Source organism: Bidens hawaiensis, unplaced genomic scaffold (assembly GCF_021521415.1).
Source record: "Bidens hawaiensis isolate Kalapana, Puna unplaced genomic scaffold, B.hawaiensis_p1.1 tig00000237_1, whole genome shotgun sequence".
In the NCBI taxonomy this organism is placed as follows: Eukaryota; Viridiplantae; Streptophyta; class Magnoliopsida; order Asterales; family Asteraceae; genus Bidens; species Bidens hawaiensis.
Genome location: NW_027491021.1, coordinates 2,563,350 through 2,588,578, shown reverse-complemented (window position 1 = coordinate 2,588,578; position 25,229 = coordinate 2,563,350). Strand labels below are relative to the sequence as shown.

Here is a 25,229-nt window from a genome sequence, read left to right as displayed (position 1 = left end):
AATTCGTCAGATGATTCGTTACAAGAAGCTTAACGAACTAGCCTTAGTTCGTATCCAGATTCGTTAAGGAAAAGATAACGAATTCGCCCCAATTCGTTATAGTCATTCGTTAAAGGAGATAACGAACTAGAAGGTTCAATTCGTTACAGAGGGGTCATTTTTTATAGGGTTCAATTTGTTATAAGGACCAGTTCGTTATGAACCCAATTCGTTAAGAAACAAGTAACGAACCAGACCATGTTGAGATAACGAACCAGAATAACGAATCAGCTAACGAACTAGATCATGAAAGATAACGAATTAGGCTTAATTCGTTAGGGCAAATGAGTTAGCGAATTAGAAAATAATTTTAAAATTCTAATAAAAAATGTGATAAGACAGTTAATGGAAATAAAATTTTTCCAAGCTGACCTGGCAACTCGACCCCAGCCAGGGGCTCTGCCCCTTGGACCCTGTTAGGGGCTGCCGCCCCTAGACCCTGCTGCCAGGGGCGCTGCCCCCGGACCGCTGTTCGTTGTGGGTTATAATTAAACTAGAAATACGATATGGATAGCGATAGATAATTGATACGTGTAATTGTTATACAGTTAGTGTAAGGCAACGTTACCGGTGCCCTACTTTGGTCGTTGGATTTACTCATAAACACAGTTCTTACAATCAGAGTTACTTAAAACTTTTCGCGGAATATAAAACATCAATCATTCGTTACAAAACATTAAATCTTTTCTTTGATACCATAACACAAATCATTATATTTAAATCATCTTTTCTTCTATCTTCAGATGCCATCCGTTCAATCCATGCCATGTGCCATCCTCATGCTAACTCTATAATCAGCTCACCTGCGTGCATACTAAAAGTCAGCTACGCTGAGTGAGTTCTAGTTAATCAAGAAACTTATCATACAACCACTACATGCAATTATATACGTATTCGAAGACACATAGCCCACTATCTAACCTGCTCACCTTACCAGTTAACCTCTTATTTACCTCTACAGCTTAGCCAATTTAATAACGAATAACGTTATGCCACTTTGCCATTTTAATAACGTACAATGTTATGTCACTTTACCACTTTAATAACGAATAAAGTTATGCCACTTTGCCACTTTAATAACGAAGTCACGTATAGGCTTGCCCTACCACGTACTATCATCATGCCACTAACACTCTTACTAGACTCTTGCCACTTCTAACACACTCTACCTCTACTTGTTTACAACACACTTCATATCATTACACCATTTACATAATAAGCAAGTCACACCATAACATTTACACACTTATAACCACTTAGAGATCATTTCTCTTGCCGACACGTGAAATATCCGAAGATTGTTCACCTACCGACAAGCTTTCTTTCATAACGTTCATACATCATCCTTAAATTACATACAATATTCATATATTTATTTATAACCTGACAGTACGTGCAATATTCGAAGATCGTTCACGTACCGACAAGCAATCATTCGTATCTATCATATATTATACATGGCATACACTTACCATTTAAGGTAAGTGTATTAACTATCACATCGAGTATGCACACATCCCCGAAAACGTAACAAGGAAATGGGGCTAGAAACTCACTTGAACTCTGCTTCTTCCTCCAATAGTTGTTAATCCCTTCTTTAACTGAGCTCGGATGACTGTACAAGTTACGCGTATCAATACTCATCTGATCTAATCTAACGACCTAGTGTTAGATTACTTTTACTTAGCATAACTATGGTTTTCCTTTGTTTTAACATTCTAGCATTTTATCTCCTTAGGTCTTTACAATCCATACCATCAAGTGTATACACGTCTGCATATACGGGTCGCCATGCATCCGGGTCTAAATTTAAGCGAACATAGACATAAGCGAACTTAGATATTAAGCGAACTTATACATAAGCGAACTTATATATTGAGCGAACTTATATATGGCGAAGTTAGTATAGCGAACTTAACATGGCGAACTTATCTGCGGACAAACCCAGCTGCAGGCAAAGTTATCTTGCCGAACTTGGCTGCAGGCGAACTTAGCCGCAGGCAAAGTTGCCCAGCAACGGCTACTGTTCGCACTTAACCCCCATAATCACCCCCGTTCTCACATGAAATCCTTTGTATGATATTAACCAACCCTGTGAACATTCCCATGATCGATATCGGGTAAAACTCGGCCCGGAAAAGCATAAAGTTTGGACCTTTAAGTTAAAAACGTTCAACACTAGATCTAAAGTTTGTTTTAAACGAGACATATGCAGCTGTAAGCTCGTTAAGTTCATTTCTAACATCAAGTTTTTTACTTTAATACTCGTTTATACCTGATCTATTCTAGGTTCAAGTTTCAAGACTAAACGTTTATAAAAACATAACCTTTAACGATAAAGAACGTACCTTTACCAGTTTTTAGGTCACGGTTTAGCTTGGTTATGAACTACGATCTTGTATCTTGATTGTATATCAAAGATTTAGGCTAGAATCGATCTCGGATCTTCTTCTTCTTCTCACGGCCGTATAGTGTAGGTGTGTGTGTGTGTGTGTGCGGAGAATAAGATGGAAAATATGGATGGAAATGGAAAGGATTAGGGTTTAAGGGGGTATTTATACTCCCTTACGCCCATGGACCTAAGGCTCATCTTTCCTTTTTGGTCCATAACTAATCCCATCTAATTATCCTACTTACTCTTTCATATTTTATTATTATCGCTCCGCTAACTCATTTATTTCACCCGACGCAAATAATATATTAACGATTATTCTAAAATTTCGGGATGTTACAGTTAGTCGTGCACAGTTAAAGAAGGGAATAACCATTAACGATGAACGTAACCGCGTTCAGATGAGTTTCTAGCCCCACTTTTTGTTATATTTTCGGGGCTGTGTGCTACTCGATGTGATAGTTAATACACTACCTTAAGTGGTAAGTGTATGCCTTATATGGATTATGTATGATGATTGCTTGACGGTGCATGAACGATCTTCGGATATTGCATGGATCGTCAGGTGGTAGTTAAAGATATGAATGATTATATGATGTATGAATGATGTAAGTATGAAGCATGTATTATGTATTAATGATATATGTATGGTATGCAGATAGTAAGTGAACGATCTTCGTGTAAGTCCCCCCGGGGCGTCGCCGATCGATACGAGATCCGCACGATGTCTAGGAGTGCGGAATCCTCCTAGACTCGTTTATTGGTGTAGAAGACGAAGAACACGATTACACACATACAAACACACGAACAAACACACGAATGGGATAAACACATCTGCAGATCTTTTATATAATAACCGAAACACATTACATACCAAACCCGAAAACAAATGATGGCCGACCCGAGGTGAGCTCTACCTCGGGTCATCCCACACGACTCTCACTCTTGGTTTCTCTCTAGACAAATAAACTGATCACTAAACTCACTCAACTTTCTGGATTACCAACCTAAACAAGACACAGCCGATATATATAATCACAACTTCACGGGCTTGGGCTTGGGCCAGTAGGCGAAGTTGTTACAACTTCGCCTATGGCAGAAGTTGTTACAACTTCGCCTATGGCGAAGTTGTTCAAACTTCGTACTTCGTTTCGGCTGAACAGAATTGCATAGCGACGGTCACAAAACATGCACCAACAGACTCCCCTTTGACCGTTGCTCTCAATTCTAACAAACACAAAAGATCATCTGTTACAAAACATGCACCAACAGACTCCCTCTTAACTGATGATCTTCAGTTTGCCCTTCAACCAGCCGTGTCTGAAACTGTCATGTAGCTTCACAAATCTACCAGTCACCCAGCGTCTTCCATATCAGATCTCCCCTTCAGTGTAAGCTTCTCCGACTAAATAGATTGAGGTCTTTGAAATGCATGCATCCCCGTGCCTAATTAATCATCTCAACCAATCACGTGAGTCCTTCTGACTTCACCAACACGTGAAGTTGGGCTCCCTCCACAACTTCACCAACACGTCGGCATACGATAAGGTTTAATCTTCAACTACTCAACATCAAGTGATCAATTTCATTACAAAACCACCTTGACAGAATCTAACACACATGACCATTAATTAACCCGAAGCATCTTCAATCACCAGGGATAACGATCAAGAACATAAACACTTTAATTCCCGATTAAATCCAACTTGTTCCAGAATTTTCACTTTAATAAATAAGCATCACGTTTTAGGATCCAATTCTCGAACGCCTTGAAAATAACATAAATAATATGCTCTGACCGCAATCCAGTAATGACGAAAACCTTCAGTTCAATTTGACTTTCTTCAGTTGGTCAACCTCAAACAACAACAATTTCATTGCCCACAAACACCCAAATATGTGTCAATATCCAGTTTCAATCAATATCCCATTCACAAACTCAACTCCATATCCAGAGTTGACACGTATTTGTTCACACGTAAGACCAAGAGATAACAAGTTTCACTCGTTGACGGAACAACGTCTTCGGTCTCACAATAATCGTGTACACCTGGCCATACAGACGAAAACTCCAAACACTTTTTTTTCTCTCGTTAACTTCGCCTGGCTATAACTTCGCCTGGCTAAAACTTCGCCTGTCAATAACTTCGCCTGAGATAGGCGAACTTGTGAGGTAGGCGAAGTTGTGGGTAACTTCGCTTAACCTTATATCTTCGCCGAAACCCTACAAACAGTAGCGGCAACTTCGCCTGAACCCCATAACTTCGCCTGTAGCAGCTGTTCGACCAGAAACGCATCAGAAACGTGCCAGAAACACCAAAACGCAGATCTCGAACCATAGCATAAGAGCATAAGGCTCTGATACCACTTGTAGGTTCCTAGCCGGATCTACACGAGATATCTCGTTCTACGTAGGTGCGGAATCCCTACGTAAGACGTTACGAGCGTAGAAGACGATACGATTAAACACACGTTACAATAAACACAAATACGTTATATTGCAACCGGAAAACACGTGATATCTGTCACTAATACTGGACTCGTTACACGTAAACTGAATACACTGATTGAATCCTTCTACTCTCTAAGCCGTAACCTAGGACATATATATTACGACAACTTCGCCTGGCATGTTCAGGCGAAGTTGTCACTAACTTCGCTTAGTTCACAAGTTCGCCTGTATCAGCGAACTTGTGAGCTAACTTCGCTTACATACAAACACAAATCCAAACGACTCGATTACAGACACTAGACACTGAACTACTGACATCATGTACCAACAACATGAAAAGATGTTCTCAAATGACATAATATTAATTAATTAAAAGCTATGATATTTTTAAGTGCATGAATATATTTTTGTTAGTATAATGGATATATATATATATATATATATAATTTATCTAAAGTTTGTATGAACTTGGATAACCTTTTTTTGTCATAAGGACAACTATATATGATTATATCAAGAGTTATAAGCAGACCTATATGTTACTTATGTTTATTAGTATCGTGGATTTTGATTTTTGATGCATAATGTATACCTACTAATACAATCACAGATGTAATGTAAAAGGAAGTTTTTACCTATTTATAGCATATTTGTGTAATCTTAGTTATGTAATTTTAATTTAATTTTAACAATACATGATCAATTTGTTGACTGTATTTCACTTAATGGTTAAAGTTAAAGTTTTCAACAATTACCCGTGTAATACACGGGCCTCAAAATAGTATGTGTATTATTTTTTTTTTGAACGGCAAATTAGGATCACTCACGGACCACTGGAGTATCATCGTGTCACCAGCAGAACCACCGCGATCATATCCATCTCCACTAGGCAATAATGCCTAACCACCAATTCACGATGAAACCCAATAAATCTTGGAAAAACCCTATTGTGGGATTCAAACCCAAGATCTTATACTCCCTAAGCCTTATCCCACCACCAAGATGCCAATAAGCTATAACGCAAAGGAAAAAAAAAAACCAGGATGTGTATAAAAATGAATTGTGTATTAGTTTCACATTTTCAAAAAAGGAAAGATTAGATCGATGCGGTAGCTTCTAGCAAGCACTGCCCCTTTATTCTTCTTCCTTCTGTAATTTAACTTTTGGGTTTTGCAGGAATTAGAATTATATTAATATTTATGTATCAGTAATCTAATCTAATTCATGAAAAATTCTCAATCAATCGTCGATGCGTGAGGCCAATTCCAGCACCGCAGATCTCAATTGGTACATCCGATTCGGCATCACATCACTCGTTATAATAATTGGATTCATTTACTACCTACTCTTCAAGAATTCCACTTCTTCTTCTTCTTCTGTTTCGATGCCGGGTATTAGTACTACTGATTCGTGCGTTGTTTGTAATCGCCTCACCACCAAGATTTGTTCCAGATGTAAACTCGTTCGATACTGGTACCTACACTATTATTTTATTATTACAATTTTATATTCATTAATGCTGGTTCTTCTGATTTTGGGGAATTTGGGTTTTCTTTAATTCATTGGGAAATTTAACCAATCGGTTTTCGGTTAATGGGTTTGGTTTGTTTGGCTACTTTATTGGTTTCCGGTTTATGGGTTCAGTTGGTTTGTCGGTTTTCTGTTTGGTTTGATTAATAACAAAAATCAAACTTGGGCTAAAGTTTTTGCCTACAGTGACATGAAAATGGGGTATAAGGTATAAGTACATGAAATGGAGGTATAAAGCTGCAATGTATGACATTTAATGTTAACGGTTCGGTTATTGCACACCCCCAGGAACATATACTTAGCTGATCATATATGTATGTTTTACATAACTCAATTTAAAACCCCATTTTTTCATTGACAAGAAGGTTTTCTGTGAAAATTAGTTATTTAAGTATTTGATTCTAGCATGAAAACCAATATTTTTCGTTGTTACAATTGCACTTCACTGGTTGTTGGTAGTGTTTTTTTAACCATTCATGAGATTTGATAATATAAGGTAGGGAAAGAAATCACTTTTTGGAAAGAGAAATTGAATCTATGGAATTGATCATGTTTACACAAGCAGCATATTTTTATTTAACCGTATTATATCTTTCAGCTCGGAATCATGTCAAAGATCTCACTGGAAAAACGGGCACAAGAAAAGATGTGACGAATTTCGCCTGTCTGGCACTGGGAATTCTACACAGATAAAAAAGGTCCAACTTCGCGTCAAAATTTATTTCAATATTTGGTCTCTTGATATTCAGTTGCATGTTTTTTCCTATTTCAGATTCTCTTTCCCTATGACAAATTTGTGGAGCTTTTTAATTGGAATAGTAAAGGCTTCCCTCCTTGCGGGCTTATGAATTGTGGAAACAGGTTTATGTTCATAGCAACTGTATTTTCTTCTAAAATGTTTGCTGTTTCTTTGAAGTTCTAATGAGTTTTTATGTTTTAACAGCTGCTTTGCGAATGTGGTGTTACAATGTTTAGCGTACACTCGACCACTTGCTGCTTATTTGCTTGAAAAAGGCCATCGGCGCGAATGTAATTACTAACTTCTAAATACTAGTTATTGATTTCTCTTATGTGTGTGCTCGTGCATGTGTATTTTGACTCTTATTTATTAATGTTTTTGATTTTAGGTCGGCGGAATGATTGGTGTATTTTGTGTGAGCTTCAAGCTCATATGGAACGAGTCAGCCAAAGTAACCATGCGTTTTCACCGGTTAATATTTTGTCACGGTTGCCTAATATTGGAGGGAATCTTGGCCATGGAAAGCAAGAGGACGCACACGAGTTCATGAGGTATTGTTTACTGACTAATTAATTATGCACATGTTACATCTTTTAGAAAACTTGAATCTTGTTTATGCAACTTTTGCATATTATAGGTTTGTTATTGACACTATGCAATTAGTTTGTCTTGATGAATATGGTGGAGAAAGATATGTGCATCCTAGCTCTCAGGAGACAACTCTTATTCAGCATATATTTGGCGGTCGCCTTCAATCGCAGGTGTCTTTATATTCTTAATAATATTTATGTATGGAATTTATCTAATGTTAAGTTTGTTCATAATGTTTTTAGGTGGTGTGTACAAAATGCAATAATGTATCGAATCAGTTTGAAAATATGATGGATTTGACTGTTGAGATTCAAGGGGATGCTGCGTCTTTAGAAGAATGTTTAGACCAGTTTACAGCCAAAGAGTGGCTTGATGGAGATAATAAGTACAAATGTGACGGGTAATCTTTATTTTTATTGTTTTTTTCTTTGAGTAAATTACACTTTTCGTTTTTTAAGTTTATACCGTTTTCAGAAGTCATCCTTAAACTAAAGAAGTAACAAGAAACATTCTTTATGTTTTATAAAGTTTGCACGTTGCGTTCTTTCCACTAACGCGCATTAGTTTTTTTTCTGTTGTCTAGTCATGTGCCTTGCAATGAGGGTATTTTCGTCATTATATCTTTCTAAGTACTTTTTGTGTAATTATTTTATAAATTAATGGACCCAAAGCTAAGATAATTACACAAATAGTCCCTAGAAAGATGAAATGACGAAAATACCTTCATGTGCAAGGCACATGATTGGACTTAACGGAAAAAATTAACGCCCATTGGTGGAAAGGACTTAATGTGCAAACTATTTAAAACATAAAGGATGTTTCTTGTTATTTCCTTAGTTTAAGAACGATTTATGGTAAGTCGACGTATGATATTATTTTTCGTTGCAGATGTAATGATTATGTTTTAGCATGGAAGCGACTAAACATTCATATGGCTCCTAATATTCTTACCATTGCATTAAAGAGGTTTCAGGTTCGTGCAATTAGGGTCGTCTTTCTGCATTACATCATGTTGGCTCATGAAATGATATTTGGTCATTATCTTTTTTGTACCCTTTTGCAGAGTGGGAGATTTGGGAAACTTAATAAGAGGGTGACATTCCCGGAATCTTTAGATCTTAGTCCTTACATGAGTGAATCTGCTGATGGAAGCGATAAGTACAAACTATATGCGGTGGTTGTGCATTTGGATATGCTGAATGCATCATATTTTGGTCATTACATTTGTTATACAAAGGATTTTTCTGGAAATTGGTACAGAATTGATGACTGCAAGGTGATATTTTTTTTCCATGTTTCAGTGTGTTTTTATAATTTAGTGTTCTAAATATCTTGAATAATGCATACGAGTTTCCATGTATTCTGTTGACTTTTGTTTTAGGTTGATGCAGTTGAACTAGATGAAGTGCTCTCACAGGAAGCTTATATGCTTCTGTATAGTAGGTACATGTCGATATATGTATATGTGTATGTATATGCTATTCTGTTTTTTCACACTCTTTTGTGTTGATTGTTTTCAGAGTTTCTGCAAGAAAATCGTGCTTAAATTCTACGGAGGAAACGTCTAGAAAAGTTGACCATTCCCAAGAGAGAATCCCTGTCAAAAGTCACCCGGTTGACCGCTCGTTGACCGCGGAGTCAGTTGATTCTGAGAGTACCATGGACATTGATGCAGCTGATTCAAACACGAGGTCTTCTATTTTAGGTGATAATGGCAATGATTGTACGGTTGCCATTGAAGAAGAAACCGAAGCAAATAGACCCATTTTCATTCAGAGTGATGTTGGTGATGATATCAAGGGTGTAACTGGAATTTCATCTTTTAATTCTTCAAACAATGGTGAAGAAGCTAACGGTATGGATAATGTAAATCTTGGAAGTAAACCTGAGTCTGAAAAACGGGTAATGGCAAGTTCTTCAGTAACAAAACTGAAGCCGCTTATCTCCGCGGGTTTCCTCGGGAAAAGGCCACGGAAAGTTTTAAATTCCAAGAAAGACGAAAACGCCCTTGAGAGTGAAAATGGAGATTTGAAAGCTGCTTTGAAGAATAATAATGGTGTTGCGGAGTCGGATGATGAATCCGTTGTGGTTGAAAATGGAGGACTTAGTGATGTAGGGAGGGAATAAGGGTGTTTGGTTTAATAAAGATGCAGGCAGGCTAACATAATTTAAGGATAATTTGATGTTCCTGTGTTCGAGAAAATAAGGTGTGTTTTCAGGGGCAGGGATGCTTTAATTTAGAGGGAGAAAATAGTAGTAAATTAGTAACAGTAATAGTGTATTACTAGTTTTGAGTAACAATATTCTTATTCTTTTGATTTTTAATTATGAGGTTGTATTCTTGAAGGGTATGATACATTTCTCCATGCATTTAAAGGTTAATAAGAACAAAGCTTCCACTCCTTTTGATTCTTCTACCTTTGTTTGATATGTATCAGTGTCCTTTTTCACATTTAACTTGTTTCGTTTTGTGTTCATTTGGTAGCGACAAGCCATTTGTTGTTTAAACTTCTATTTGTATAGTTTGCAAATATCATATTTATATTTAAGTTTGGTTGTTGAAACTTGTATTTGCAAGTTTGCAAATCATCTTTTAAGTTTGCTATATTCAAAGGATGAATAATATAATTTCGAATTACCCTATATGTTCAAGTTACTGAAATGCCTTTTAAGAAAATTAAAAGATGTTTGAAATTAAAAAAAAAAAAAAGTTATTGAATCAGTAATTATTTATTTTTAAAATAAATTGTATTTGAAGTTCTAGAAAAAGATTGGAACTTTTATTTGTAGCATTGTGTTCCTGAGTTTCATTTAAAAGGCGAAAGGGAGGGGAAATAAGTGATAGAAAAAATATGTTGTGTTCCTTAGTTTCATTTAAAAAAGGAAAAAGATGACAAAAATAAAAGGGGTGTTCCCGAGTCTCGTTAAAAGAAAGAAAAGGAGAGGAAAAAGAAAATGATAAGTGAATTTATAGAATTTGTGTCAATTCAAATTGAAAAGATTTGAAAGGAAACAAAATTAGAGAGAAAGATAAAATACTAAAAGAAAAGAGAAGAAATATCAACAAAATCAGCGTGTATAACTGTATATTATAAAATCAAAGTAAATATTAGAACATGCATAGTCATGCGTGGCCGGTGTTTCACGACGAAGATGCACCCTTTTCTCGCCGAATCTTACTTTTTTTTGTTAGTTAACGCCAAAAAGTGTGGTTCCCTAACCCGCCACACCTCTAACATCAAATTCCACCGGCCCTTCGAGCATCCACAATGGTGGATGAGGAAAAACAAACTGTACACGCCACATCGGCTGCCACATCAGATTTCCACTCATTTACTTTCAAACACCAAAAACTCTTATTTTTCTTCCAACACTGCATCCACTTTTAAACATTTCTATATTCCACATAATCACCTACTTTTATATATTCTTTCTATAACTCAAATACTTTTAGTATCTTATTTTTTATTTCATATTATTTAAAAATAAAATAAGTTCTAGTAAATAAATTTACATATATAATTAAAGTCATATAAATAAAAACTTAAAATTACATAATTAGTAAATAAAACAACCACACACAAACATAAACTAAAAAAATTACATAAACTAATGAAAAAAAACTCACCTCACTCAAACCGACTATTGTTTAATAGACCATATATGCTCCACTAAATCATTTCGAAGCGCATGATGAGCTTCATTGTTACGTAAGAAGTTACAGTTGGATTGTAAAAAACAGAAACAAAAAAAATTTAATTGTTATAGTGCCGTTAGTTGTGAAAAACAAAAAAAAAAAACCAAAAAAAAAAGATAAAGAAAAATTTAATGAAATACTAGCCGTTTGAATTGTTTTAAACAAATAATATTAATTAAATAAGGGCCCACCTTTTTAATGTTCACATGCATTTGGAATTGTGGATGACTGTTAACTGACCATCAACTTCATTATTCACTTGTCCAGCTCGGAAAATTGGACATTACCACATCAGAGATGCTCTTATGACATGTGACCTTATGATGTGAGGCTAAAAGGTACGGTTTTATTACCAGCCAAACTAACCGCACCTTCATTTACTTTTTTCATAAGCTTGTTCAGGAAATAAAAGTTACCTTATGGGTTTGTTATAAATTAATGATATTTGGCATTTAAAAAGAAAAAAAAGATACAATATTGTTTGTTGAAAAAAAAAGCCCCTCCTAAGTCCTAACGTGTTAACAAAGTCTTTTATTCTCTCTTTTGCATTCCACATATGTATTCGCTACCGTACGTGCATCTATGTCTATACCCGCTACTATAAATTAGATAAAAGCACATCATGTACTATTGTGCAATCCATATGTTATGTCCCTAAGTCATCACATGACATGTAACAAAATTAATAGACTTTATTTTGGACCAACATTATATTTATTATATAGAATATAAAACAGGCATGCATGCATGCATCTTTCTTTCACACAACAGTTTCAGCTCCTTCAGCTTCTTTTCTACGTTGTCATTAATCAATTCATATTCTAATATTACATCTCCATAAACACAAGAACCATACAAATTCTAAATAAAAAATATGCATGATTTTAATCCGGATATTGTTCTATATTCACTTCCGAACTAAACCCTTACTCCAATTCACCATTATGAACTTCAAGCAAGAGAAGAAAACCAGGTTAAATTCCGCAATTTTCCTCTTATAACTCTAGCAAACATTATTGTAACTTCAAACTGAAGAAACACCAGTCGAACCCCGACCGATTACTGGTAACCTAGGGGTTGGAGAGCTGTTTCCCACGAGGGGTTAGACCCTTGGAAGATGGTTCTTCTGATAACCTGCAAAACAGACACCGTGAGCTCGTCACTGAGAAGGGGGGGGTTCCTCCTTGTGACCACCCTCCGGCGTGAGAATCAGACTAGATTGCTCTTTAAATATAAAAGTATATTAAGAGATTGCTAGAGCAGATATCAGGTATATATGATGATAATATGATAAGATGAGATGGTCATACCATTTGGGGTATTTATAGCCGAAGGTAGGTTTCCAAGGGGTTTAGCCGGCCCAACACGCTACCAACTGTAACCTATGCACGTGCCCTGCCTGTGAGTGGTGGATAGGTAGCGGCTGACACAGAGCAGGCGTGTCGTGCATTCTTCCTCTTCTGCCAACAACAGGCTAGGCACGTGGTATGGCAGGAGTTGGTGGGTAGGCGGCGGCTATTGGTCACAGTGCTGTGGCGTGCTGTCTGCCATGCTGCTGTCAGTGAGCTGTCGCATTCTTGGTCAGATCTTTTGTCTGTACCTCGTCAGGTATCACACAAAAGATCCTCCATCATACGGACTGGCTTATTTAGGCGGGAGTTTTCCCCCTCCCGCCTTTGCTCATTCCTTCAGGTGACACTAGGGAGAGTTAAGTGCCTAGTGCGTGTAGCCATGCTGCGCGGGTGGCCTTCACTCATGGCTTGTATCCGAGGCTGCGGGAACAGGCGGAGTCCTTCACCATGGGAGGCATTTCCTGCGGGACCAGCTTGCATACTGCGCGTAAGGACGTCACTTCTCTGAGCATGGTTGGTCCTGCGGATCCAGTTGGTCTCTGCGCAGACGTCCCTGTTTAAGGTGAGTCTTGCGGGTCCAACTGGGCTCTGCTGGGACCTACCTCTTCAAGTCCCCCCAGTCCAATGTTCTTCTCATGCGTGTTTAATAAAGTGAGGTGAACTTTTGGACTTAAAAAGGGGTTTTGAAAAGGGTTTTGTAAGGTTTTCCATGGGAAGTCCTTGTCACTTGCAGAAATGCCCGAGTTTCCTGCTTGGTCTTTGGGTATGATGCGGGTAGGTCTGTAACCTCCTCGCAAGTCAGGAGCATTGAGTCCCAGTTGTGTGGATTCTCCATGAGGTTTTGGTAGTTTTGAACATAGTGATCAATTATGTTAAAACCACCAATTCCATCCTGGAGCTTTAAACAACGTAGTTCTCGACGTTCCCGCTATGCGGGGATGTTATTTCCTTTTCCGCAAGCATTGCCCAGAAGATCCTTCTTGGTTTCAATTCCCAGCGGAGCGCTAGGTATGTGAAGGGTTTTGCCTTAACACTGTACCTGCGCTCGTCTTACGGTTACTTTACTTCCAAGGTATTCCTGGCGTCAATTCCCTGCGGGTGCTAGGTATGTGAAGGGTTTTGCCTTTACACTGTACCCGCACCTGTCTTATAGTTACTTGGTTGCCGAGGTACTTGGCTTCAATTCCCTGCGGGTGCTAGGTATGTGAAGGGTTTTGCCTTAACACTGTACCCGCATCTGTCTTATGGTTACTTGTTCGCCAAGGTTTTCTTGGCTTCAATTCCCTGCGGGTGCTAGGTATGTGAAGGGTTTTGCCTTTACACTGTACCCGCATCCGTCTTATGGTTACTTGTTCGCCAAGGTTTTCTTGGCTTCAATTCCCTGCGGGTGCTAGGTATGTGAAGGGTTTTGCCTTAACACTGTACCCGCATCCGTCTTATGGTTACTTGTTTGCCAAGGTAAGGGGGTATTTTCCCGCTTCTTTTTAAATTTTGAATTTTGAAATTCGAAAGGTTGGTGGAAAGATAGGAACAGTCCAAACCTCTGAAACGTCGCGCGACGGTTTCTTCTGACTGTCAGGACGTGCAGGAAGTTATGGTGACGTGACATTATATGGTCATTCCAGACGCTTTTTCAGGCGCGTGGGCGCGATTTTTCGGGCGCGTGGCCGCGAAATTACTGGCACACATCCTGTCAACAGCTGTTGCCAGTCTGCTTTTTGCCACGTGTCATAGTTTCATTGCACCTTCGATTTCTCTCTCCTTCGCATTAAATTCACCGCATTAATTGCGATTAGTATATAAAGGGGGAGAGGGTTATTTGCAATTCACACTTTTCACTTTCATCTCTTCTTCTCAAGTAATTTCCGGTGAATTTTTCTGTTCAGTAAAGCATTACCCTGAAATCTTTTTTCATCTTTCTTCCACTATGCCTTCTCATGATGCTGATGACCAGAAGACTGCTGGCGAATGCCAGTGCTCTCTTCCTGTCGATCTGTACCAGTATATCGTCAGGAAGTTCATGCTCGAGTCTCTCGAGCCTGAGTTTCCTGAACCCCACCATACTGTGTACGATGCCCCTAGTGGCAAGATCGGGGTTTATGCTGCATTCTTTGTCTACGGAAACCTTAGGTTTCCGTTGACAAAGTTTGTGTACCGTGTTCTGGAGAGGCACGGTGTGCACCTGACAGAGGTGCACCCCATGGCCATTGCCAAGGTCCGGCACTTTGAGTGGGTGTGCCGGATACTGGGCCTTGAGCCCCTCGTTGACCGTCTGATGACCTTCTACACTTGGAGGTGCATCCAGGGGTGGTATACTCTTACAACCCGTATCAAGGGTTTAAAGATTTGTACCACCGAGCGGAGTCTTCGCTCGTGGAGAAGAGAGTTCTTCTTCATATCCGCTCGCGCCATCCCCATCGCCATGAAGTTCAAGAATGGCCAGGCGCTTCCGAACCTTCCCGCTCTCAACTACGAGGAGGCGGAATGGTTCTCGAAGATATCCCGGGTCCATTCCCCGGTTTTCCGTTTTCCGGAGTCGGCGATGGTGATGCTGGGGATGAGCCGGGTGTGGAAGGCGGCGAATGCGGATAAGGTTCCGATCGTCCTTGAATATGGTTCGAACTCTGTCCCTTATGGTACGTCTTGTTTCATTTTGCTGACTTCGATTTTTTCTAACTTTCTTGTTGATTTCAGAGGGGAACGATCTTCAGTCGCTCCTGAACCCGCGGGAGGAAGATGGTCCCGCGCGGATGGGTACTCGTGCTCTGGACGAGAACGAGTTGCCCATCTTAGAGCAGACCGCGGGTCGGTTCGTGGAGGTTTACCCGCCAGGCCAAGAGATCCTGAGCCACCGACGGCCAGGTAAGCCTATCTTCTACCCTGAACCTCTCAATGCTGTGCCTGCTGCTGGAGTTGACATTTCTTCTTCTGAGGAATCCGCAGAAGGTCCTCCACTGGTGCGGAAGAAAAAGGCTGCCGTCGGGAAAGGCAAGGAGAAGGTGGCCTCTACGGCCGACCCGGTAGTCCTATCTGACTCGGAGTCAGATAGTGCAGAGGTGGCGGGGGAGCCCGGTGGTGAAGAGACCACCGCTCCGGAGGCTGTAGCGACGACGACGGTTACCGGTGTCAAGAGGCCGGCTCCATCGGGTTCGCCCCCGCTCGTCCGTACGTTCAAGCTCAAGAAACCCCGTAAGTGCCCCCATAATTCTTGTCTAGATTTGTTGTTTCAAATAAATTTTTCTAACACTTTTGCTTGTGCAGGTGTGGATGTTGACGCATTCCAGGGTGGAGTTGGAGCAAGTATTCCTCCGCCAATGAGGGAAGGCTCGGTCAGCCTTCCCGAGGCGTCGACCCAGGCGTCTGCGCCTGCTTCCGTTGGTTCCAGCCTTCCTAAGGCTGTTCCAGCTGAGAAGGTGTCTCCGCCGGCCGTGAGTGCAATTTTTACAGCATCTTTCACGGAGCCGGCGGTTACCGTTGCTGAGGAGGCGACGCCAACAATGGCTACCACAGCGGCTGCCACTATACCTGCGCCACCGGCACCGACGGCCGGACCATCAGGTACGCGCCGGGCTTCCCGCCGATCTATGCCACCTTCCCGTCTGCCTGACCTGTTGGATGGATTTCCTTTAGGTTCAGGTGATGGGTTTGGCGGCTATCGGCCTGTTATTGACCCTACAGGTACGTAGGGTTCTTTTTCCTTTGTATATTTTTGTCATCTTTTCCTAACTGCCTTTGTTTCTTTTGCAGTGTCGGATTCCAATGAAGTGTATGTTCCAAGATGGAACATACGCCGAGGAACAACCCTTCGCACCCCTGTGGAGTACGTGGATTGGGCTCGCCACGCTGCTCCTCATGGTGCGTTGGGGGAAGCCATGGCTAGCTACCAGGAGGGTAGGCTAACCAATGAGCTTCGGGTTCTCCAGGCCCGGACGCAGCCCCGCGTCGAGCTGCTTTGTCGTGAAAACGACAAGTTAAAAGCAGCTCGCGCCAAAGATGTATCTGAAGCGCGGGCTCTTCGGGAGGAGAACCGTCAGTTGGCCGCTGCCGCAGCCGAGAAGGAGAAGGCATTCAAGGCCCTCGAGGTTGAAGTCCAGGCGCGACTCGAGGCCCGCTCCAAGGCTGCCCAAGCTGTGAATGAACAGCTTCGGCTGGCCAAGGAGACTGCGCGAAACTCAACTGAGAGGGCTGCCAAGGCTGAAGCTGTTGCTGAGCCGCTTCGCGAAGAGAATGAGCAGCTTAAATGCAAATTAAAGGCTCTTCAGCATGCTCATGACGCCTTGGCAATGGAAGATGCCAAGAAGCTGCAGGAGATCCTTGACCAGAGGGGGGTGCTTGACCGCACTGAAAGGAAACTCAAAAGCGTCGAAGAGGCTGCCGCCAAGGAAGTTCAACTTGCCAACCTTGATAAGAGCGGAGCCGAACGTGCTTACAAAGAAAGTCAAGCTACCCTCCAATGGCTGCTTCGAGAAGCGTTGCCTCAGGTATCTTTAACTTTTTCTTTACGCTTTCTGCTCGTAATTAGAAAATGTTCTAACTTGTATTCTCTTGTAGGTTGTGCGTCGGGTCCTTTCGGAGACCTCTTATGACGATGCGATGAGCACAGCCCTCAACGCTTCTCATGAGGATGGGGAGAAGACTGGCTTCCTGCTTGGTCTAGGGTTTGCTGAGAGAGGCTTTCCGCCCTCCAACTTCCCTTTATTCAATGTTAATACTGAAGCTGCTTATGACCAAGCTGTGAACCAGTACGCTGCCTTCCCGCATCCAGTGGTGGAGAAGGTGAACGAAGCTGCTGCTGCTGATGATGGGCTAAACATCCTTAAGGCTTTCCTTGGGCAGCCGCGCTCTGACGGTGCTGGTCCAAGCGGAGGTGGCCCTGAAGCCTGATCCTGAAGATCCCTTCCCACTGCTAGGATAGACTTAGCTTTGTATAGATTTCTTTTAGGCGGGTAGTTACCCGGCCACTGTTGTAATATATCATTGAAATATACGATTGTTATTCCTTTCATTGGATTCTTTGCTTTATAAACTTATGACTTGCATACTTAGTTTAAAATAGCAATTTTCCAAGTGTTTAGAATAAGAACCTTCGAACGTGGTTGATAGTGGGTTAAAGTTTCGCTTCCTCCTTCGTGATTGTGCGGGTAGAACCGTCACTTGCACTTGGTAGGATGGCTAAACTTTAACTTTTATCTAACCTGCGTGTAGGTTTTTCTTACTTTTTGAGGATAAGTTAACCTTTGAACGTGGTTGATAATAGGTGTGAAGTTTTGCTTCCTCTTTCGTGATAGCGCGGGTAGAACCGTCACTTGCACTTGGTAGGATGGCAAAACTTTTACCCATACCTGACCTGCGTGTAGGTTTTTCTTACCTTTTTAAGAATTTTGTTTTGAACCGTTCGATGCGCGGCTGTCGATAGGTTAGTGTTCATCTTCCTTTCATGATTCGTGCGGATAGACCGGCACTTTCATTTAATGGAATAATTGAACTCCTTCAACTGACCTGCGTGAAGGTTTGCCACGTTATTGGGTTCGTGCGGGTAAGACCGCCTTCCCATGCAACGACTTCACGTAATGTGAATGCCGTCACCAGTGTTGGATAGTTTTAACCGTTCGACGCGCGGTTGTTGATAGGTTAGTGTTCATCTTCCTTTCATGATTCGTGCGGATAGACCGGCACTTTCATTTAATGGAATAATTGAACTCCTTCAACTGACCTGCGTGAAGGTTTGCCTGTTGAGGATAAGTTAACCTTTGAACGTGGCTGATAATAGGTGTGAAGTTTTGCTTCCTCTTTCGTGATTGTGCGGGTAGACCCGTCACTTGCACTTACTAGGATGGCATAACTTTACCCATATCTGACCTGCGTATAGGTTTACCTTTTCCTCTTAAGAATTTTGAACTGTCCCACGCGCGGTTGTTGACAGGTTGGTGCAGTTCCCTCGAATGATTCATGCGGATAGGCCAGCACTTTCATATGGTAACTTTTTTCTCCTTCAACTGACCTGCGTGAAGGTTTATCATGCTTTTTGGGTTCGTGCGGGTAGGACCGCCTTCCCATGCAATGACGTTTTTTGTAATTATGCGGTGAAAACCGGCATATTAGTGTGTACAAAAGTATAAATGTAAATCATCAGCTTCGACGTTTGAAAGAGAATCATTTCCATTAGAAGTGGCTCTTGGCCTTTTCTGTACAAATTGGAATTGATTACATGCAAACTGTGTAATTGAACTCCCTTCCATGTTGGGACAGGAGTGCCATCGAGCCGACACGCACCTGTTTCGGGATCTCGTTCTTTATGCAGCATGTAGTCTCCATATTGAAGCTGATTTTTTATTCATGTTTACCCCAGCCATGGTTCCACACGCACCTGCCTGCTTAGCTTTTATTTCGCCACGAGGTGTGCGAGCGTCCCATCTCTGACGAATGTTTCGACCATGTCTTTTACGTCTATGCATTCTTCAGTGTTGTGGCCTTTTGTTCTGTGATAGTCACAGTACTTGCTCCGATCAGCATCGTGACGATGTCGGATTACTGGAGGCTTTGGCCATGGGAGCTCTTCAGTAGCAAATATGTCAGTGACGCTTTTGGTAAGTGGCGTCCATCTGGAGTTCCGGTGCAGCTTTACATTATCCCTTTCACCCAATCGATGCTGTAAGCCGGATGAGGTGTCAAAGTTTACCCTTGACTGCCAAATGCCTTGCTTCCGTTTTTTGTTCAATCGGGCGGTGAGGATGTTGTCCTCTCTCGTCCTCTGGGTGTACAGGTTTGTGCTCTGCGGAAGGTCTCTACCCAGTTGCTTCTCCGTTTCCGCATAGCGTTTAGCTGCTGTCATGATGCCATCCCATGTGGATGGCATTCCATCTTTACCCGTTAGGGTGCGGATAAGCTCTGGGTCCTGCGCGCCCTGGATGAAGGCTGCGCGAACAAGATCCTCGCTGATATTGCCCAAACTTAACTTCTTTGAGTTGAAGCGAGTGATGAAGTTTGGTAGAGATTCATCTTCTTCCCGTATGCATTTGAGGATTGTCCATTGCTCCTCGGTATACTTTTGCTGCTGGCTGAAGTGTTGGCTAAACTTCTGCTGGAAGTCTGCCCAGTCGTAAATGTGGTTAACCGGTAAACGATCAAACCAAACCCTAGCAGCCCCCACCAGCGTCATTTGAAACATGTAACACCACGTGGGTTCCGTCCAGTTGCTGACGGTTGCCCCTGCTATGAATCTGTTCAAATGGTCGTCTGGGTCGGACATACCATCATAAGTGCCTATGTTGGGCATTTGTTTGGCACTTTTTGGGGCAATTGCTTCCGCAATGTCCCTTGCAAATTTGGACGTTCCCGCATTTGCAACGTTCGGTCTGTACGTTTTGGAGAAGTCTCGTGGACTTCCACCTGTGCTTTTTGGTTTGAAGGCTTGTCCAAAATGCCTTCTCGGTTGGGAATCCGTTTCCTTACGCTTCCCTTTTGCCCTATGGCGAGGGTTCGCGTCGGAGTCGGATTCCTCCGAGTCATTGTCCAAGTATTCTTCGAATTCGTCGGCCTGTTGGACGGAACGCAAGCGTTCGTCCAACTCAGCTTGGAATTCCTTTTGTCGTGCCTCCGCCCATGCCTTAACTTCCTCGAGAGTTTGGCGGGGGAGTCTTGTTCGTTTTTTAAACTGGGTATCGGTGAATCCCAGTGGGCGATTATTTACTGCACTTGCCCCAGCTTGGGTAACTGGGGTAGTGTTCGTAAAATTTACTTCACTTGCCCCGGCTTGGGTAACCGGGGTAGTGTTTGTAAAAACTGTGTTGCCGGTATTCCCTCCAGTAGCTGGGGTTGTGGTTACCGGAGTCTCTTTAACCATCTTTCTAGAAGTTTGAAAAAACTGGAGAAAAATGAAGTTCTAGCTTTATGCACGGATGGCGCCAATGAAGAAACACCAGTCGAACCCCGACCGATTACTGGTAACCTAGGGGTTGGAGAGCTGTTTCCCACGAGGGGTTAGACCCTTGGAAGATGGTTCTTCTGATAACCTGCAAAACAGACACCGTGAGCTCGTCACTGAGAAGGGGGGGGTTCCTCCTTGTGACCACCCTCCGGCGTGAGAATCAGACTAGATTGCTCTTTAAATATAAAAGTATATTAAGAGATTGCTAGAGCAGATATCAGGTATATATGATGATAATATGATAAGATGAGATGGTCATACCATTTGGGGTATTTATAGCCGAAGGTAGGTTTCCAAGGGGTTTAGCCGGCCCAACACGCTACCAACTGTAACCTATGCACGTGCCCTGCCTGTGAGTGGTGGATAGGTAGCGGCTGACACAGAGCAGGCGTGTCGTGCATTCTTCCTCTTCTGCCAACAACAGGCTAGGCACGTGGTATGGCAGGAGTTGGTGGGTAGGCGGCGGCTATTGGTCACAGTGCTGTGGCGTGCTGTCTGCCATGCTGCTGTCAGTGAGCTGTCGCATTCTTGGTCAGATCTTTTGTCTGTACCTCGTCAGGTATCACACAAAAGATCCTCCATCATACGGACTGGCTTATTTAGGCGGGAGTTTTCCCCCTCCCGCCTTTGCTCATTCCTTCAGGTGACACTGGGGAGAGTTAAGTGCCTAGTGCGTGTAGCCATGCTGCGCGGGTGGCCTTCACTCATGGCTTGTATCCGAGGCTGTGGGAACAGGCGGAGTCCTTCACCATGGGAGGCATTTCCTGCGGGACCAGCTTGCATACTGCGCGTAAGGACGTCACTTCTCTGAGCATGGTTGGTCCTGCGGATCCAGTTGGTCTCTGCGCAGACGTCCCTGTTTAAGGTGAGTCTTGCGGGTCCAACTGGGCTCTGCTGGGACCTACCTCTTCACAAACGATGACTTCCATAGGTTTCACACCGTCGAAACTGGGAATTCAAGTTCAAGTCATGCGGGTATCAAATCTGGAAAATCAAGAATTCACCTAGATGAAAATAATGATGAGTCAAAAGGAAAAACGATTCTGGACCCCGGAAGTGAAGTTATCCTAAAATGGAATAGAATCTTCCTTGTTTCTTGTTTAGTGTCACTTTTTGTGGATCCATTGTTCTTTTATGTTCCTTATATAGAAAGTAGGCCGGGTGGTTCTCAATGCATGGGGTCTAACTTGAGTGTAGGGATTTCGGTTGCATGTTTACGCACTATTGCGGATATGTTATATATGTTGCATATAGCTATAAAGTTCAGGACTGCTTATGTTTCACCAAGTTCAAGAGTGTTTGGTAGAGGAGAACTTGTTATGGATCAGAAGAAGATTGTGCGTCGGTATCTGAAATCGAGTTTCTTTGTTGATCTTTTTGCAACATTGCCTTTACCTCAGGCATGACTTTGTCTTACCCTCTTTTAGTTCATCCTAATTTGTTTTTACACAATAGTTGTGTTTGGATGTGCGTCTTCGAGAGCGATCATGTGATATTGAATAATTAGAATCATTTTGTAATTAGTAGTACAAAACAAGGTCCAAGAAACTTGTGAGGGAAGTAGACGGCTGATTCCGTCTGGTTCTCTCATTCTTATGGATATAAAGTTATGGAATTTGAAACTCACATTGTGTTCTTTTTAAATTTTACTCAGATTGCCATATGGTTCATTGTTCCAGCTAACTGCACCAGCAATGTTTTAGTATTCATTGTCCTCTTCCAATATATTCCAAGGCTTTATCTTATTTTTCCTTTAAGCTCTCAAATTATCAAAACTACCGGAGTCGTCACCAAAACCGTTTGGGCTGGAGTTTCATATAATCTTGCATTATACATGTTAGCTAGTCATGTAAGTTATTTCCCAACTTTGAATACCATTATACTAATTAAAACTTCTAAAAGTTTTGATTTTTATCGGTCTTTATTTAGCTAACTCATGGTGTGTAGGTTTTAGGAGCATCATGGTACTTGTTGTCAATTGAAAGGCTTGCAACATGTTGGGAATCTACTTGCGCACACGATAATAATCGAATGAAGTGTTTATCTCGTTATTTGAGGTGTCGGAATATATACGATCAAAATCAGAGAACATGGGCTAACAGAACACAACTTTTTAAAACTTGTGATCCAAACAACACTACAAGTTTCAAATATGGGATATTTGGAGATGCTGTTGCGAACGGGGTTTTTTCTTTCGGTTTCTTTCATAAATGCTGCTATTGCTTATGGTGGGGCCTAAGAAACTTAAGGTAAAATGGGAACTGCCTCTTAGATGGCTTTATTTGATAAAGAGATTATTATTGTAGTAACATAGTTTTTAGTTATAATATTTATTTCACCAGTTATTTCTAAAACATTAGTATTTCACTAGTTATTTACCATTCTGTTTTCACTACATGCACAGTTCATATGGACAGACTCTGTCGACGACCACGTTTATTGGAGAAACATCTTTCTCTGTACTCATCGCCGTTGTGGGACTTGTTTTATTTTCCCATTTATTAGGAAATACGCAGGTACTATGCAGCATGAACAAAACTTTTTAGTTACTACTCCTTATTGAACATGAAAACCTATTCTGGAAAACTCATGGCCCACCAGTACCCTGCTAATTAGTCAAATCCAAATTAACAATTTTTATTATTTATTTGTAGACCTACCTGCAATCCATCACTGCAAGGCTGGAGGAGTGGAGGCTTAGACGTCGAGACACAGAATCATGGATGAGACATAGACAACTGCCTCGTGAATTGCGAGAACGTGTTTGTAAGTTTCTACATTACAAGTGGCTCGCAACACGCGGTGTTGATGAAGAATCTATTTTGTGTAATTTGCCTAAAGACCTCCGGCGAGACATCCAACGACACTTGTGTCTTGATCTCATTCGACGTGTAAGATATGAACCGTTACTAACAACTTTATGCTGAATTTTAGTTGTTACAAAACGGGTCGGGTTGGACAGGGTCATATCCAACTTTAATTTTTTTAAACAATCTTTAATTGAATACTTTTTGATTTAAACAATTTATTAGACTGTACGCATTAAAAAGAACGTTATAACGACTTTTGACCAGTTGACCCATTTCATTTTAGCTAATATCTTTTTGACTTTCTAAAGGTGGAAACTTTGACTTGTTTACTTACCAATGAGTTGATTTGCATGATGTTAGATCTCTAACGGGTCAAATCAATAAATATTAAAAAAAACCCTGTTATTTTTCAGGTCCCTTTTTTCTCTCAAATGGATAATCAACTATTGGACGCTATATGTGCGCGTTTAGTGTCATCGCTAAGTACTCAAGGCACGTACATAGTACGAGAAGGTGATCCGGTTTCAGAGATGCTTTTTATAATAAGAGGAGGACTTGATAGCTCACGACTAATGGAGGTCGAACGGGATTTTTCAACTCGATTACTTTGAAGCCCGGTGACTTTTGTGGTGAAGAGTTGCTCACATGGGCCTTACTCCGAAAATCGACTTTAAACCTACCATGTTCGACAAGAACAGTTAGAGCATTAAGTGAAGTTGAAGCTTTTTCTTTACACGCAGAAGATCTAAAGTTCGTTGCCAATCAGTTCAGAAAGTTGCATAGTAAAAAGCTTCAACACACATTTCGGTTTTATTCTCATCATTGGAGAACATGGGCCGCGTGTTTTATTTAGGTGGCTTGGAGACAGGCTAAAAAGAGAAGAATGCTGCAATGGAACCTTAGCATGAGTGAATCATCAAGCGAACATAATGGCAATGCATCATCATCCGATGCAAATTCGCTTAACGTCACGATATTAGCGTCACGATTTGCTAAAAACACACGACGGGGAATCTTGAAAACGAAAGAGGTTGAACTGATCAAGCTGCAGAAACCAGAAGAACCTGATTTTTCTGTTGATCCTGATGATGACTAGGTTAAATTAGTTTATTGATGATACATGTGCAGTTCATTGTAAGTTGGCATTCATGAATCAAGTACTTAATTAATAGTGTGTTTATATGTGTGTGAAATGTTTGGGAAAATTCCCATATATAATAATCATTTTTGACCAAGCTTTTCCAACTTTAGCCATCAATTTTTAACCAACTATGACTAACTTGTCAATATTCGTCTCTCAGGTTGACCGAAGTCCAAAACTACTAACAATAAAGAAGTTCAAAGAAAAGACCGAGAAGCAAACCGGGATGCAATATAAGACTTTTCATACGGATACAGATGGTGCATTTACCTCACATATTTAATAAAGACTTTAATTAGAGTACAAACATTAATTTTTTTTTTAAAGTTACATCATAAAATCAAGCATTTTTTATCTATGATTGTATTACTAAATGAAAAAATGGAGAACAAAAAAATTTAAAAAAAGTAAAAAACTGTGGTACTTTTATGTTGTATAATAATTTAGGTTAAACCTGTTTAGGTTTGAGCTTAGCAGATTACATGTATATATATATCACTCAAATACGCAATAATATACGGAGAGAGCCAAAGGACATAGAATAGAATAGCCCAAATGC

The 25,229-nt window shown here is 41.0% G+C and overlaps 1 protein-coding gene and 1 pseudogene across 2 annotated transcripts; both read left to right on the top strand.

Moving 5' to 3' along the window:
- The first annotated feature begins 6,132 nt into the window (after positions 1-6,132).
- Positions 6,133-9,979, top strand: LOC143603387 (ubiquitin carboxyl-terminal hydrolase 18-like). Its single transcript, XM_077080210.1, has 11 exons — positions 6,133-6,356; positions 7,012-7,111; positions 7,186-7,274; positions 7,357-7,442; positions 7,541-7,703; positions 7,790-7,913; positions 7,986-8,143; positions 8,632-8,716; positions 8,807-9,019; positions 9,125-9,186; positions 9,264-9,979. Exons 1-11 carry the CDS (start codon positions 6,133-6,135, stop codon positions 9,868-9,870), a joined length of 1,911 nt encoding a protein of 636 aa, XP_076936325.1. The 3' UTR covers positions 9,871-9,979.
- Positions 9,980-21,670: 11,691 nt separating this feature from the next.
- LOC143603291 (cyclic nucleotide-gated ion channel 17-like) lies at positions 21,671-24,625 on the top strand (annotated as a pseudogene). The gene is made up of 6 exons (XR_013148036.1): positions 21,671-22,119; positions 22,374-22,568; positions 22,667-22,968; positions 23,124-23,235; positions 23,374-23,610; positions 23,943-24,625. The product of XR_013148036.1 is annotated as a cyclic nucleotide-gated ion channel 17-like (transcript).
- Positions 24,626-25,229: the final 604 nt, after the last annotated feature.

What these genes read in the sequence shown, in the direction of transcription:
- LOC143603387 (XM_077080210.1), top strand. Translation starts at nt 6,133, where the DNA reads ATGCGTGAGGCCAATTCCAGCACCGCAGATCTCAATTGGTACATCCGA. An exon ending in ATTCTACACAGATAAAAAAG is followed by an intron (nt 7,112 to 7,185) that starts GTCCAACTTCGC and finishes TTCCTATTTCAG; the next exon opens with ATTCTCTTTCCCTATGACAA. An exon ending in CTTATGAATTGTGGAAACAG is followed by an intron (nt 7,275 to 7,356) that starts GTTTATGTTCAT and finishes ATGTTTTAACAG; the next exon opens with CTGCTTTGCGAATGTGGTGT.